Genomic DNA, 14,581 nt, shown 5'->3' with positions numbered 1-14,581 from the left:
ACTGAAATTAACCAAGATAAATTAGACCCAAAATAATTTTACTCTCATTTTTAACCCAAAATTTTAACTAAAGTGACATTTTACCCCTTTTTCAGATCTTGCTAACAGATAACTATTACAGATTGTGTTGAGCAAAATCGTTGAATTCAAGAGCAACAAAGAATCAATAACATTTACATCCCTAAGGTTTACAAAAGCATGTTAGGTCCAGTAAGATCAGAATAAGCTACTTTAGCCCCTATTAGATGGGGCAGAGCAGAAATCTCGGGGGGTACTGGAACCACAGGGTATCCAATGCTTTGGTTTCAGTTCCTACCCGAAACAAAAACTAGGTGGGTAGGTTCTAATTCTGAAAATCGGTATGGTGCGATTCCAGTACCGATTCCACAACTTTAGGAACCAGAATCGAAATCGAGATCCAGTATAAGGTAACTGAAACCGGTTCTACAATTTTTTGCACATTAAAAGGTAACCAGAACCAGAATCTACTAGTTTTGGTTCCGGTTCTAAGATTTAGGAACCACATAGTACCGATTCCAATTTTGGTTCCTAAAATCCAGAAACTAATACTGTGCAATTCTGGTTTCGGTTCCTTAGTTTTGGGCTAAGAACCTGGACCCAATTAACCCTAATATTAGACCGAGGCAGCTACATTCCAGTAAATCAAGTAAAGGCATTTTTGTCCTTCAATACCTTATGAATTTCTTAACTGTAATTCTTAAAATTCAATAATACAATAAAAATATGAAACTCTGGATCTTTTCTTTGTGGCGCAACTGAGTTGGGTTTCGAGAATTTGTCTCGGTTAACCAAATCGGCTAACTCTGGATCTGTATCACACAAGACTTCGACTTAAATTGGCTCAACAATTGGAGGACTTGTATCTGACTTTTGATCTTTGGGATATGAAACTAGTGAATTTGCAGGCAAGATGTTGCCTCTTTAGTTGGTAGCCATGGCCCATGCACTTGAGGAGGGAGGAGAGACTGAATAAGATGAAGATGCGCCGAAGGAAAAGAAGCGAAGTAGAGGTGGTGTTGGTAGGATGTGGGGCCGTGGTGGGAGTTCAAAGTAATGGTTTTTTTTGGGCGGGTGCAGTTTTATTTGTTTTTAGTTAATGTTTTTAATATTTAAAAGAGAAATTATTTAAATGTCCCTAATTCAGGATTTAATTGACAATAGTCCCAAAAAAAAAAAAGTTCTCACCAAATATACCTTCCATACATTTTGTCTCAATTTGGACGAAATTGCCCCTTCTGCTTCAATTAACACTTAGCCTAACACCTCTTCTCTGCTGACAATTTTTCTTTCTTATCAACAAGTTCTTACACTATCAAGCATTATTGAAGCTTAATTTGTTGAGAAGAAGACATTATTTGGTTCATTTGTTGAGTTTTGCTTCTACTAGAAGTCACAACCAATAGATATATTTATGATTTAAAATATTTGATAGATTAGTACATAATTGAAAACTTCTTATAGATTCGGTCTTAAATATTGTATATAAGCTTGGATTGGGTAATATATATGCTTGTTATATTAATTTGTAAATAAGAATGTATATAAAATAGTTGTGTTTGTGAATTTGGATTAGTTTCAACTAAGTTTACTCTAGAGGTAGAAGACCACTTGTGGTCAATACCTGATAATCAGTCACTATCAGGCATTCATTTTCAACAACCTCATCAGCACCTAATAATAGGGTATAGCAAACCTTCGAAGTAGAAACACCCAACAAAGTGGATCTTAGGTATTATGGGTTCTAGAATAATGCCCGATTGATATGTATTAGGTATTGTTATTTTTAATTGTTACTCTGTTTTTTTTGTGTTTTGAATTCTGAAATTTGTTTATATTTGTGCATATATTAATCTATGATATTAACTTTGAAGAAAAAATAGATGTTATTCGGGTTCTTGTGAAGTACGGAGGACGTTGGGTGTCTAAGCCCGGTGATTCGATACAATATGTATAGGGGGAATATTTTTTCTTGAAGATTCGAATGTATAGATGACTTGAACTTTAATGAGTATGCTTTGTAGCTTATAATGTATTGATTACTTACACTTTAACAATACAAAAATAGTGTAATTAATGCTTTGTAGCTTGTATTTTGAATGTATTTTTCTTTATAATGATCATTATCTATAAAATTGTAGACCAATAAGGCATGATAATCAGCATAATTCTAGATTTCTGTTTTAAAAGAATTGATACCTGTAATTATAAAGAACCGTACCATTGGAAAGCAATGTAAACACAATCTAATCATAAGCATAATTTGTCAATAAACTTATATAATTGCATATACAAAAACAAATATTATTATTAAACTTCAATAAAAGCATGTACAATTACATTGTTTATTAATTTACTACTATACAAGCATTACTCTATGAAAAATTGAATACGCAATACGAATCCTAAGTGTGGGTCCATCATGTCTCTTGATATAGGAAAACGGAATGTTGTGCATAAAGTACTCTATAAACTTCAACATAAATGTGTCACAATCATAAAACTTTGTATCTTATTGTGGTATGCTTGTTGGAGTAGGTGTTCTAGAGCCAATCAATTATTATAGAATTGACTCTTTGTAATAATGTTTATTAATCAATAAAAATGCAATTTCTACTATATCATGTAAATTATATATGTATATATTGATATATGTCCTTAGGATGGTAAAATTGTGACGAGGGTATCAAGTGTTTCAAATCTTGATAGTGAGAACCCAATGATTACATATGGTGGCCATTCTAAAAATGTCTATAGCCCTAGTATTATTTTGACTAAAGACACATATAATATGGTAAGACTATCATAGTGTTGAACGACCCTGTCGAAAGACAATGACTGTTCTTACTTGTCAATGTTGTTTGATGACAACCTGGTGTAACACATGGGTGCTTACTGAAGGCAAGTTCACTGGACTGATCCACCAGAGGATTCCATATAGATGGTAACCCCAGTGTCTATAGGACAAATCCTCTAACGAATGGTGGTGCATGTGATCCTTAGACTTGAGATCACCAGAGCGCCTTGTGCACTGATTGGTATAGTTTGACACTAGCCCAACACAATTCTATTCAGAGCTGTCAATACGGTAGTGATTGGCTACATCAAGGAGTGTATCAAGACTATGGTGGATCGACAAAGGATTCATCACTCCCAGGTAGGGGAGAAGTTATCTCACGGCGCAATTCAGTGTATGACAATGACACTAAAGCTGTGGCCACAGTGGGATTGAGTTGTTGCTCAATCCGATTTATTTATTCAGTCATTGGTCCAATAACTGAATACAAAGATATTGAGCGTAACTAAGGTTGACATTATTTTTGTACTTCAGTCTCGATGAGATAACAGATGATGAAAGATTTGATTACACGGTAACCATATCGTTGATAGGTAGCTATTTCACTAAATCTAAATCTATCGGTTGGCCATGATGCCTTGCTAGAGGCCAATCTTGGTCTATGTGTAGTGAGACGATTAATTGGTGTTAATCGCGATACTACTCACTGTCGGTATGATGAAGAGCCTACGACTCACATACTTAGAAGATAATTTAAGGATGTTTTTGTTCAAGGAGGATTTTCTGCTTTTAGAACTAAAAGACATTTTGGTAATCTCACAGTGCAATTAAATTTTTTGAGGTTGTTGCCTGTATTTAATTTTAATATTAAAATTAATTAGTAAGATTATATTTAAATATATGTACGCATATATTTAAATGAATTATTATTATTAATTAAACGTTAATATATTTAATAAATATATTAATTGATTATAATTATAATAATAATTAATTAAAATAAAATAAAATATCATAAGAAGGGTGTTTGGAAACAAGGGTGGATCAGAGTTGGAATCCATGTGTATTCCTTATAGGAATAGGGTTTTAACAACTTGCACTATATACGTGCAAGTTGTGTTAAAGAAATTATGCATTCCTTTATAAAAGAAAGAAAAGGCAGCCCCGTTTCACCCTTTTTTCTCACATTCTCTCCTTGGCTTTGAATCAAAGATTTTTCTTTGATTCAATTTGATTCTTGAAGCTAATTAGAGGATCTAGCAAATCCTTCTTTGGTTCTTCAGATTGTCTTCGTGTAGATCACCATTCATTCGGTTCTACGTTGAATTGGTAGCGAAGTAAATTCAGAGACATTTGAAAGAGCCTCCCAACGTGCGTAAGATCTCTGATCCTTGTCTGGATTGATATTATTTTGTGCAGAATTTTGGTTTAACATGTAAACTATATAATCTATACCTGGATCTTGGCATAAAAGGAATTGATTCATCCTTTTGATTTTTGTTTTTCCGCTACATTGGGTATATTGATTCCTAACAATGCTATCGTGTAACCTCTTCACCTCGAATTTTTCCATTTTTGAATCACAATTCGGGTACTTTATAAAGTGACCGATCTTCTTCAAGTAAGAGGTGATAACTTGCAGCAGTTGGTAACATATGCTTTATATGTTTTGCATCTTTCGGTGTTATGAAAATATTCTAGATAATTGTCATTTTACCCATTATAATGTAGTAAATTATGCTTTTAATCACATGAAAACAATATATAATAACATATATTTTGGAAATAAACATAAAAACATAGTGTCAAACAAGCAATAATGTTCTATGAAAGTGCGTTATTTTTTCCATTTTCTGTGTTTTGCTTTCAAGGTGCTGACTCAGAGTCACTTCATATTGATGACAATTCTCAATTCTGTATTAACACCTAATCCGTAAGCTTGCAAGTGAAGCCTATATGGACAGCGTGTATATTCTCAGTATCCCAAAGAATTTCTGTAGTAGCAGAAAGCTTGCTTTTTCAGATCCATTTGATGCTTCTTTCCTCAGTATGCACGAGTGCATGTTTTGTAATGTAAGTTCTTCAGTAATATTGCATTCATGATCACCTCTCCTATTCTAATCCAACTATCCATTGAGTGATGTTTTGTATCAACATTCGATTAGATTCCATACCTAATTAAGGTTTATATCTTTTACTGAATTAGCAAAGAGCTGGGCAGTCTAAAAAGTTCCTCAAGCATTTGGTCTCCCATTTTTTTCAATTGAAAACTTTGACAGTGGAATTGTCATTTTTCATTGTAATGAGCTGTAATGCCTGAGAGAGTAGTGTGAAAGTCTTGGGTGTAGTTTAATCAATAGGGCAGCTCAACTATTCATGGCCAAGTTCATAGCCACCTCTGCACAAAGTGTTGTATTAATTCCTTAATCCAAATTGAATGACCTTGTAGAAAACAACTTCTATTAAAATTTTAACTTTCAATTATATATCATCTAGTATTCCGGAATAGCTAGCTTTGTCTAAGTGTTTTTTGTGGGTGGCAGGATCCAGCTTATGAGTTTCTATTATCAGATTACTTATTAACTTGGTCAAACAGTGAATTCTTCGACAAAAGTATGTTTGCTACTTCATTCTTTCAAGCCAATTAAGTTTTCAAATTGTTTCTGCACTCTAAGCTCAATATAAAGCTAAGCTTTTCGAAATTTGACAATGCCTGAAACATATGAACGGCCAATGATGACATTGCAGTGCTCTTCGAAGAGTGGGTTGAATCAGTCCTCCAACGAGAAAAGCAGCGAAACTTGGAAAGCGAAATGGGTTATGTTCTATACATGGATCGAGTCACCGGATTGTGGCTAAACAAGTTGGTGAGTTTCATCAATCCACAAACCAACCCAGATCTTCTGATAAACTGTTTCTAATTTCATCTTTGCATTTATTTTTCTTTTCTCAGCATTAGAGTAGCCACATGACTCAAAATTTTCCCCCTAGGCCCTAGAGGAAACTTTTGAGTCTTCTGATATCTTGAGTATTGGAAATGAACAAATAGTACTAACTCAAAATTCTTAACAATGGTGTATTCCTGAAATTTTATACAAATGAGTCACTAATTATACTTTCTAAGATTTAAATAAAATCCTCTCAGTTATTTAATATTTCCTGACATTTTTAGCTTTGTGTGTGTGTTGTGTTTGCTTCTCTGAAGCATTGTTATTTAACGTTATTATATCATTTTTTTTTTTTCACATAAGTTTCAAGCTATTTAACTTATAGGATCAATCAAATTGTATTCATACCTCATCAAATGTGCAGTATTCCAATCTAGTGAAAAAATTACAAGTGAATTTGGTCAATGAGTCTGAAGAAACTATTCGTACAGATAAGTTTAACATGGAACAAAACATTGGAATGAAAAACAGATCTTATTTCAACATTTATTATCTCTTCAATCGAACAAACATAGCTGGAAACATAAATGATATGCAACATTTTTTTTTACTAAATAGTAAAGGTTGTTCCTCTGACGATCTAGGAAATTACAATACTTAAACGGTTAAACCTCCATCTTCTGTGACATGTAAAGGAGCAATTACAGTCCAAAAGCCCACCACAAATTTCAAATGGAGGTTGGAATGTACCAGTGATTTATTGTTCCCTACATCCAGTACCTTAACAATCTTGAATTCAGCCAACAATCAAGTATTTCCCAGATAAAAAATTATCTTAAGCATGAGAAACTCTAGAACTTTATCCCTGAACACAAAATTAAAGAAATAGATCCGGAGAAATATGTTTGAAGATTGTGAAAAATATTATTGTTTGAAAGATTGAGATTATTGAAACTCGAAGGTATACCACGTAGGGGACTGACAGCCTATTCGATTGCAAGTGAGCCTTCGAAAACTAACACTGCCGCTTAAATTTGGAATTTCTCCATGAATTTGGTTGTGAGAAAGATTTACAAATAGAATTTGGGAAAGAAATTCCAAAAAAACTACTAGATATGGTTTTTTATAAACTAACAGAATGAATGGTCCGTGCCAAGAAAAAAAAACTTAAATAAGGGATTAATGGTTCAATTCTGATCACAAATATGTTCTTACACACTACAGAAAAAATTGCTCTCTTCCAATGAGTATTTCTCCGACGTCGGACATGGTGTCGGAATACAGTGTTTCTACAGACTCAATTTATCGTCACAATACTTTTAATAATTTTCTTCATGAAATTGGCGTCGGAAAACATGCATACATGAGCAGAACAGGCGTGCTAGCACTTAAAAAATTAAAATTAAAATTGATTATCTCAGAGAAATAATATATAAAGATATATATCAATATTGTGGAATGTAAAAGATATAAAGTTGTAATTTTCGAGTCCATGATCATTATAAAAGTGCGAAGAATATTCAATTATTATTATAAAGTCTTTCCAATTATAATAGCTTTTAAGAATTTAGAAAATTTTATGAATTTTAAGAAACATAATCTCTAAATTAACATAATTTTAATTAATAGTTTGCAAGGAATATTTTCTACAAGCAAAGCCAATCAAGTTCAACCAAAATTAAAGCATCAAAGTTTGTTGCATAAGTCAACACGCTCAAATAATATCAGTTTTTTTTTTTTTTTTTTTTAAATTTTGTCATTATTAGAGTCATAAGCTTAAAAATAGGTAGTATAATTTTACTCTAATTAGACCCAAAATAAATTTAATACTAACATTTTAACCCAAATTTTTAACTTAAATGAATGGTTTACTGTTTATCTTAATAAGTTGTAAACAAAAAAAAAAAAGCTTCTGACTGGTGATAAATGTACAAATCTAGCACACTTTTGACAAAGTAACAAAATAATTGTTAATTCTTTTATCAAATTTGAATTACATTATAATATTCATTCAGTTAAATAAATATATATTTTTTGATGTAATTATTAAAACGTATATTTAATAAAAAAATCTTATATTTAAATTTTAATTATAAATTAGTTGATAAGGTCAGAATCCTAGGATTTAAAAAGAGGTAATTAATTCAACCACTGAAATTAACCAAGATAAATTAGACCCAAAATAATTTTACTCATTTTTAACCCAAAAATTAACTAAAGTACAATTTACCCCTTTTTCAGATCTTGCTAACAGTAACTATTACAGATTGTGTGAGCAAAATCGTTGAATTCAAGAGCAACAAAGAATCAATAACATTTACATCCTAAGGTTACAAAAGCATGTTAGGTCCACTAAAATCAGAATAGCTACTTTAGCCCCTATTAGATGGGGCAGAGCAGAAATCTCGGGGGGAACTGGAACCACAGGGTACCCAATGTTTGGTCTCAGTTCTACCCGAAACAAAAACTAGGTGGTAGGTTCTAATTCGAAAATAGAATCGGTATGGTGCGATTCCAGTACGGTTCCACAACTTTAGGAACAGAGTCCAAATCGAGATCCAATAAAGGTAACTAAACCGGTTCTACAATTTTGCACATTAAAAGGTAACCAGAACCAGAATCTACTAGTTTTGGTTCGGTTCTAAGATTTAGGAACCACATAGTACGATTCCATTGGTCTTAAAATCCAGAAACTAATACTGTGCAATTCGGTTCGGTTCTTAGTTTTGGGCAGAAACTGGACCCATTAACCCTAATATTAGACCAGGCAGCTACATTCCAGTAATCAAGTAAAGGCATATTTGCCTTCAATACCTTATGAATTCTTAACTGTAATTCTAAAATTCAATAATACATAAAAATATGAAACTCTGGATCTTTTCTTTGTGGGCAACTGAGGGGGTTTCGAGAATTTGTCTCGGTTAACCAAATCGGCAACTCTGGATCTGTATCACAAAGACTTCTGCTTAAATTGGCTCAACAATTGGGGGATTGTATCTGACTTTTGATCTTTGGGATATGAAACTAGTGAATTTGCAGGCAAGATGTTGCCTCTAGTTGGTAGCCATGGCCAGCATTGAGGAGGGAGTGAGAGACTGATAAGATGAAGATGCGCCGAAGGAAAAGAAGCGAAGTAAGGTGTGTTGGTAGGATGTGGGGCCGTGGTGGGAGTTCAAAGTAATGGTTTTTTTTTTGGGCGGGTGCGTTTTATTTGTTTTATTAATGTTTTTAATATTTAAAAGAGAAATTATTTAAATGTCCCTAATTCAGGATTTAATTGACAATAGTCCCAAAAAAAAAAAGTTCTCACCAAAAATACCTTCCATACATTTTGTCTCAATTGGACGAAATTGCCCCTTCTGCTTCAATTAACACTTAGCCTAACACCTCTTCTCTGCTGACAATTTTTCTTTCTTATCAACAAGTTCTTACCCTATCAAGCATTATTGAAGCTTAATTTGTTGAGAAGAAGACATATTTGGTTCATTTGTGAGTTTTGCTTCTACTAGAAGTCAAACCAATAGATATATTTATGATTTAAAATATTTGATAGATAGTACATAATTGAAAAATTCTTATAGATCGGTCTTAAATATTGATATAAGCTTGGATTGGGTAATATATATGCTTGTTATATTAATTTGTAAATAAGAATGTATATAAATAGTTGCGGTTGTGAATTTGGATTAGTTTCAACTAAGTTTACACTAGAGGTAGAAGACCACTTGTGGTCAATACCTGATATCAAGCACTATCAGGCATACATTTTCAACAACCTCATCAGCACCTAATAATAGGGTATAGCAAACCTTCGAAGTAGAAACACCCAACAAAGTGGATCTTAGGTATTATGGGTTCTAGAAAAATGCCCGATTGATATGTATAAGGTACTGTTAGGTCAATGTTACTCGTTTATTTTGTGTTCTGAATTCTGAAATTGTGTATATTTGTGCATATATTAATTATGATATTAACTTTGAGAAAAATAGATGATTCGGGTTCTTGTGAAGTACGGAGGACGTTGGGTGTCTAAGCCGGTGATTCGATACCATATGTTAGGGGAATATTTTCTTGAGATTCGAATGTATAGATGACTTGAACTTTAATGAGTATGCTTTGTAGCTTATAATGTATTGATTACTTACACTTAAACATACAAAAATAGTGTAATTATGCTTGTAGCTTGTATTTTGAATGTATTTTTCTTATAATGATCATTATCTATTAAAAGTGTTTTTGTGTATCATATTAGCTAATAATTAAAAAAATATATATTATTCTTTGAACGTGGTAACATTGTCATCATAATAGAAAAATAAGCCTTTAAATCTGATACAGGATATAGTGATTATAATTTAAAAAAAAAACTTTTATATGTTGTATATTTATTCACGTCATATTTGATAATTTAGACTACACCGGTTTAATATGTGAAGTTATAAAATTTAGTAACAAAACGACATCGTTTATTCTTTTAAAAGATATTGTAAAATATATCAAAAAGATGTTGTGACATGTTATGATATCAAAACTAAGCTCTCTTTTTTCTGCTTATATGAACAAAAATATTTAAAAAATGAAAAATAAATTTAAAAATAATTTCGTTTTTTTAAATAAATTAATCACCTATATAAAGTTGTAAACAGCTTTGAAAGCCATAATCTCGCGCGCTTTACAAAAATATCCACAACTGAAATGCAAACGAATAGAAATTCAAAATCTTCAGCTTCAAACGACGATTCTGTTAAGCTCGCCGTCGCCATTTCTCTTATCCGATCAAAGCTCCGCCTTAATAAAAATCAAAGCACTCAGCCTTCTTCTGAATCCGATGTACTTCGCTGGAAGCGGAAGGTCTCTATAAATCTCCATCAACTGTCACGAATTGAGTTATCTCCGTAACCAAACAGATCCTAATTTTGTCGAAATTTCAGGCGAAGGAGCGGAAGCAAGAGCTCATCAGGCTGAGAGAGCATCTAAGAGAAGCTGAAGGTTAGGTTCTGAAATTTTTTTTTTTTTTTCTGTTTTAATAATTCGCTGATTTTTTATTTTATTTTATTGTTTGATTTTGGATCTAGATTCTTCGCATTGCGATTTGTTTCCGCAATCGGCTTCTTGTAAGTGCTATTTCTTTGATAATTTGGGAAAATTAAGCCCTAAGATCGATGGAGATGCCTCTCATCGTCGGTTCAACGACGTTCTTCGCCGCAGATTTCTCAGACAAGGTCATTATTGTTCATTCTCTTATTATTGTTTTAATGATAATCATCAACTACCGTTGCTGTTGTTGTTATAGTGTTTGTTAATTATGCAGTGAGACTGAAGGAAAGGAGGAGAAGAATAGGCGATTCCGCTCAACGACGACGTTTTACAGGTATATTATGGAAAATGTAGTTCTATTTTGAAGTCCATTTACTTGATATATAGTTAATTTTTTGCTAATTTTAATTTGCATTGGAACGATAAATTGAAATGTAAATTTATAACATATTACAAGTTTGATAGTTTAATATTATAGTTCAACATTCAATTTTACAGCATTGTTAGACTTTTTGATTTGTTATATTTTAATTTCAAAATGAGGAACTTATGAAATTCTAGAGTAACTAAGTCAGATTTTGCTTTCTTGATTGCTGGTGGGGAATTTCTTTGTCATTATATTTCTGAATTCATGAGTATTTAACAGCAAGAAAGGTGTTTAGTATAAACCTGTTTAATGTTAATTTTTGTTACAAATATAGAGTTGAGCTATGAGGATCAGGTGGAGCAGCTTAGGGGCTCTGTTGATTTTCTTGTGGAGCTTTGCAACACTGTTTCTCCGGTTAGAGGGACCTACTGAAATTTTCCTATGTGCTCTACATCATCACTGCTGTATTGTATTTACATATGTTGGGTGCCTTACAATTTTTGCAGGCAAAAGAGGGCAATTTTGCTAATTGGTCTCACCAAGCTGTGGACTTCATTTTAGGTGAGGCACTCACATGAGATGCCTGTAAATTGTATTGGTATAAGAAGTTGTATCAGTATATTGCAGTTAAATTGAAGTCAACTTTAAATATCTTAAAAATATGTTTGACACCCTTGGCTTGGATAGATCATTTTGGCAATTAGAAAAGAGTAGACAGAAGAGATTTTAATGAAGCCATTATATTTGCTTTGTTCTTTAATGAGTGAACAAAATCCATCTTTTCAAATCACATATCTTGTGGTGTTGGTTGTTAGACCCAGAGTAGTTAGGATATGCAATTTTGTTGAGTGTTAAAGGTTTCCTTGTTTAAACTTCAATTGTTAACTGATAGCATTTGGCTAAGTCTGTGCTCTAGTTTCTTGCTATTCACATTGACAGGGTCGCAATTGTACATGGTATTAAGTGCTCCTTTATGTTTTCTGACTATTTATAGTACATGTATTTTCTTGTTAGTTAACTCTACCCTAATGCTATTTAAAATCTTTGTCCTGAAGCATCATTGAGGAATCTATTAACAGAGGGAAAGAGCAAAGAAATTATTGAAGGGATAATCAGCAGCTTAATTGTGCACTTGGTTAAAAGAATGTGTTGCCCCTTGAAAGAAGATGGTATACTTCTAACATTTTTCATAGATATATGTTGTTTAAAGGTTCAGGAACTCTTTTTCTTATTACCCTATAGTGATATTCATAAGTAGGAGCATCAAATCATTGCACGATTCCCATTTTTCCAGCGATGTTACCTTTATGTACTTTTTAGTTTTTCCATTTTCTTTGTTTTTGCTTTCAAGGTGCTGACTCAGAGTCACTTCATATTGACGACAATTCTCAATTCTGTATTCAACACCTGATCCGTAAGCTTGCAAGTGAAGCCTATATTGGACAGCGTGTCATATTCTCAGTATCCCAAAGAATTTCTGTAGTAGCAGAAAGCTTGCTTTTCTCAGATCCATTTGATGCTTCTTTCCTCAGTATGAACGAGTGCATGTTTATAATGTAAGTACTTCAGTAACTATTTGCATTCATGATCACCTCTCCTCATTCTAATCCAATTATTCCATTGAGTGATGTTTTGTATCAACGTTCGATTAGATTCCATACCTAAATTAAGGTTTATATCTTTTACTGAATTAGCAAAGAGCTGGGCAGTTTAAAAAGCTTTTCCTCAAGCATTTGGTCTCCCATTTTTTTCAATTGAAAACTTTGACAGTGGAATTGTCATTTTTCATTGTAATGAAGCTGTAATGCCTGAGAGAGTAGTGTGAAAGTCTTGGGTGTATGGTTTAATCAATAGGGCAGCTCAACTATTCATGGCCAAGTTCATAGCAACCTCTGCACAAAGTGTTGTATTAATTCCTTAATCCAAATTGAATGACCTTGTAGAAACCAACTTCTATTCAAAATTTTTATTTAACTTTCCATATATCTATCATCTAGTATTCCGGAATAGCTAGCTTTGTCTAAGTTGTTTTTGTGGGTGGCAGGATCCAGCTTATTGAGTTTCTATTATCAGATTACTTATTAACTTGGTCAAACAGTGAATTCTTCGACAAAAGTATGTTATGCTACTTCATTCCTTTCAAGCCAATTAAGTTTTCAAATTGTTTCTCGCACTCAAGCTCAATATAAAGCTAAAGCTTTTCGAAATTTGACAATGCCTGAAACATATGAACTGGCCAATGATGACATTGCAGTGCTCTTCGAAGAGTGGGTTGAATTAGTCCTCCAAACAAGAAAAGCAGCAGAACTTTTGGAAAGCAGAAATGGGCTTTATGTTCTATACATGGATCGAGTCACTGGATTGTTGGCTAAACAAGTTGGTCAGGTTTCATCACTCCACAAACTCAACCCAGATCTTCTTGATAAACTGTTTCTTTAATTTCATCTTTGCATTTATTTTTCTTTTCATCAGCATTAGAGTTAGCCACATGACTCAAAATATTTTCCCCCTAGGCCCTAGAGGAAACTTTTTGAGTCTTCTGATATCTTGAAGTATTGGAAATGAACAAATAGTACTAACTCAAAATTCTTAACAATGGTGTATTTCCTGAAATTTTATACAAATGAGTTCACTATTATTATACTTTCTAAGATTTAAATAAAATCCTCTTCAGTATTATATATATTTCCTGACATTTTTAGCTTTTGTGTGTGTGTGTGTGTTTTGCTTCTCTGAAGCATTGTTATTTAACGTTATTATTATCATTTTTTTTTTTTCACATAAGTTTCAAGCCTTATTTAACTTATAGGATCAATCAAATTGTATTCATACCTCATCAAATGTGCAGTATTCCATATCTAGTGAAAAAATTACAAGTGAATTTGGTCAATGAGTCTGAAAGAACATAAACCTATTCCGTAACAAAGATAAAGTTTAACATGGAACAAACACTTTGGAATGAAAACAAGATCCTTATTTCAACATTTATTAGTCTCTTCAATCGAACAAACATAGCTGGAAACATAAATGATCTAGCAACATTTTTTTTTTTTACTAAATAGTAAAGGTTGTTCCCTAGACGATCTAGGAAATTACAATACTTAAACGGTTAAACCTCCATCTTCTGTTGACATGTAAAGGAGCAATTACAGTCCAAAAGCCCACCACAAATTTCAAATGGAGGTTGGAATGTTACCAGTGAATTTATTGTTCCCTAAATCCAGTACCTTCAACAATCTTGAATTCATCCAACAATCAAGTATTTCTCCAGATAAAAAATTATCTTTAAGCATGAGAAACTCTAGAACTTTAATCCCTGAACACAAAATTAAAGAAATAGATCCGGAGAAATTATTGTTTGAAAGATTGAGATTATTAAAACTTGAAGGTATACCAGGTAGTGGACCTGACAGCCTATTCGATTGCAAGTAGAGCTTTCAAAAACTAACACTGCCACTTAAATTTGGAATTTCT

At 32.7% G+C, this 14,581-nt stretch overlaps 1 protein-coding gene across 1 annotated transcript; it reads left to right on the top strand.

The window, feature by feature from the left end:
- The first annotated feature begins 10,344 nt into the window (after window positions 1-10,344).
- Window positions 10,345-13,614, top strand: LOC116105330 (protein MULTIPOLAR SPINDLE 1). The gene is made up of 10 exons (XM_031391767.1): window positions 10,345-10,554; window positions 10,635-10,692; window positions 10,779-10,925; window positions 11,015-11,074; window positions 11,442-11,521; window positions 11,614-11,668; window positions 12,163-12,276; window positions 12,459-12,663; window positions 13,152-13,222; window positions 13,362-13,614. The coding sequence occupies exons 1-10, from the start codon at window positions 10,399-10,401 to the stop codon at window positions 13,544-13,546; spliced, it is 1,131 nt and encodes a 376-aa protein (XP_031247627.1). The 5' UTR covers window positions 10,345-10,398; the 3' UTR covers window positions 13,547-13,614.
- Window positions 13,615-14,581: the final 967 nt, after the last annotated feature.

The sequence above is a fragment of the Pistacia vera genome, unplaced genomic scaffold, assembly GCF_008641045.1.
Source record: "Pistacia vera cultivar Batoury unplaced genomic scaffold, PisVer_v2 Contig497, whole genome shotgun sequence".
Classification (NCBI taxonomy): domain Eukaryota; kingdom Viridiplantae; phylum Streptophyta; class Magnoliopsida; order Sapindales; family Anacardiaceae; genus Pistacia; species Pistacia vera.
Note: the sequence above shows the minus strand (reverse complement) of the source record. Positions and strands in the feature narration are given on the sequence as shown.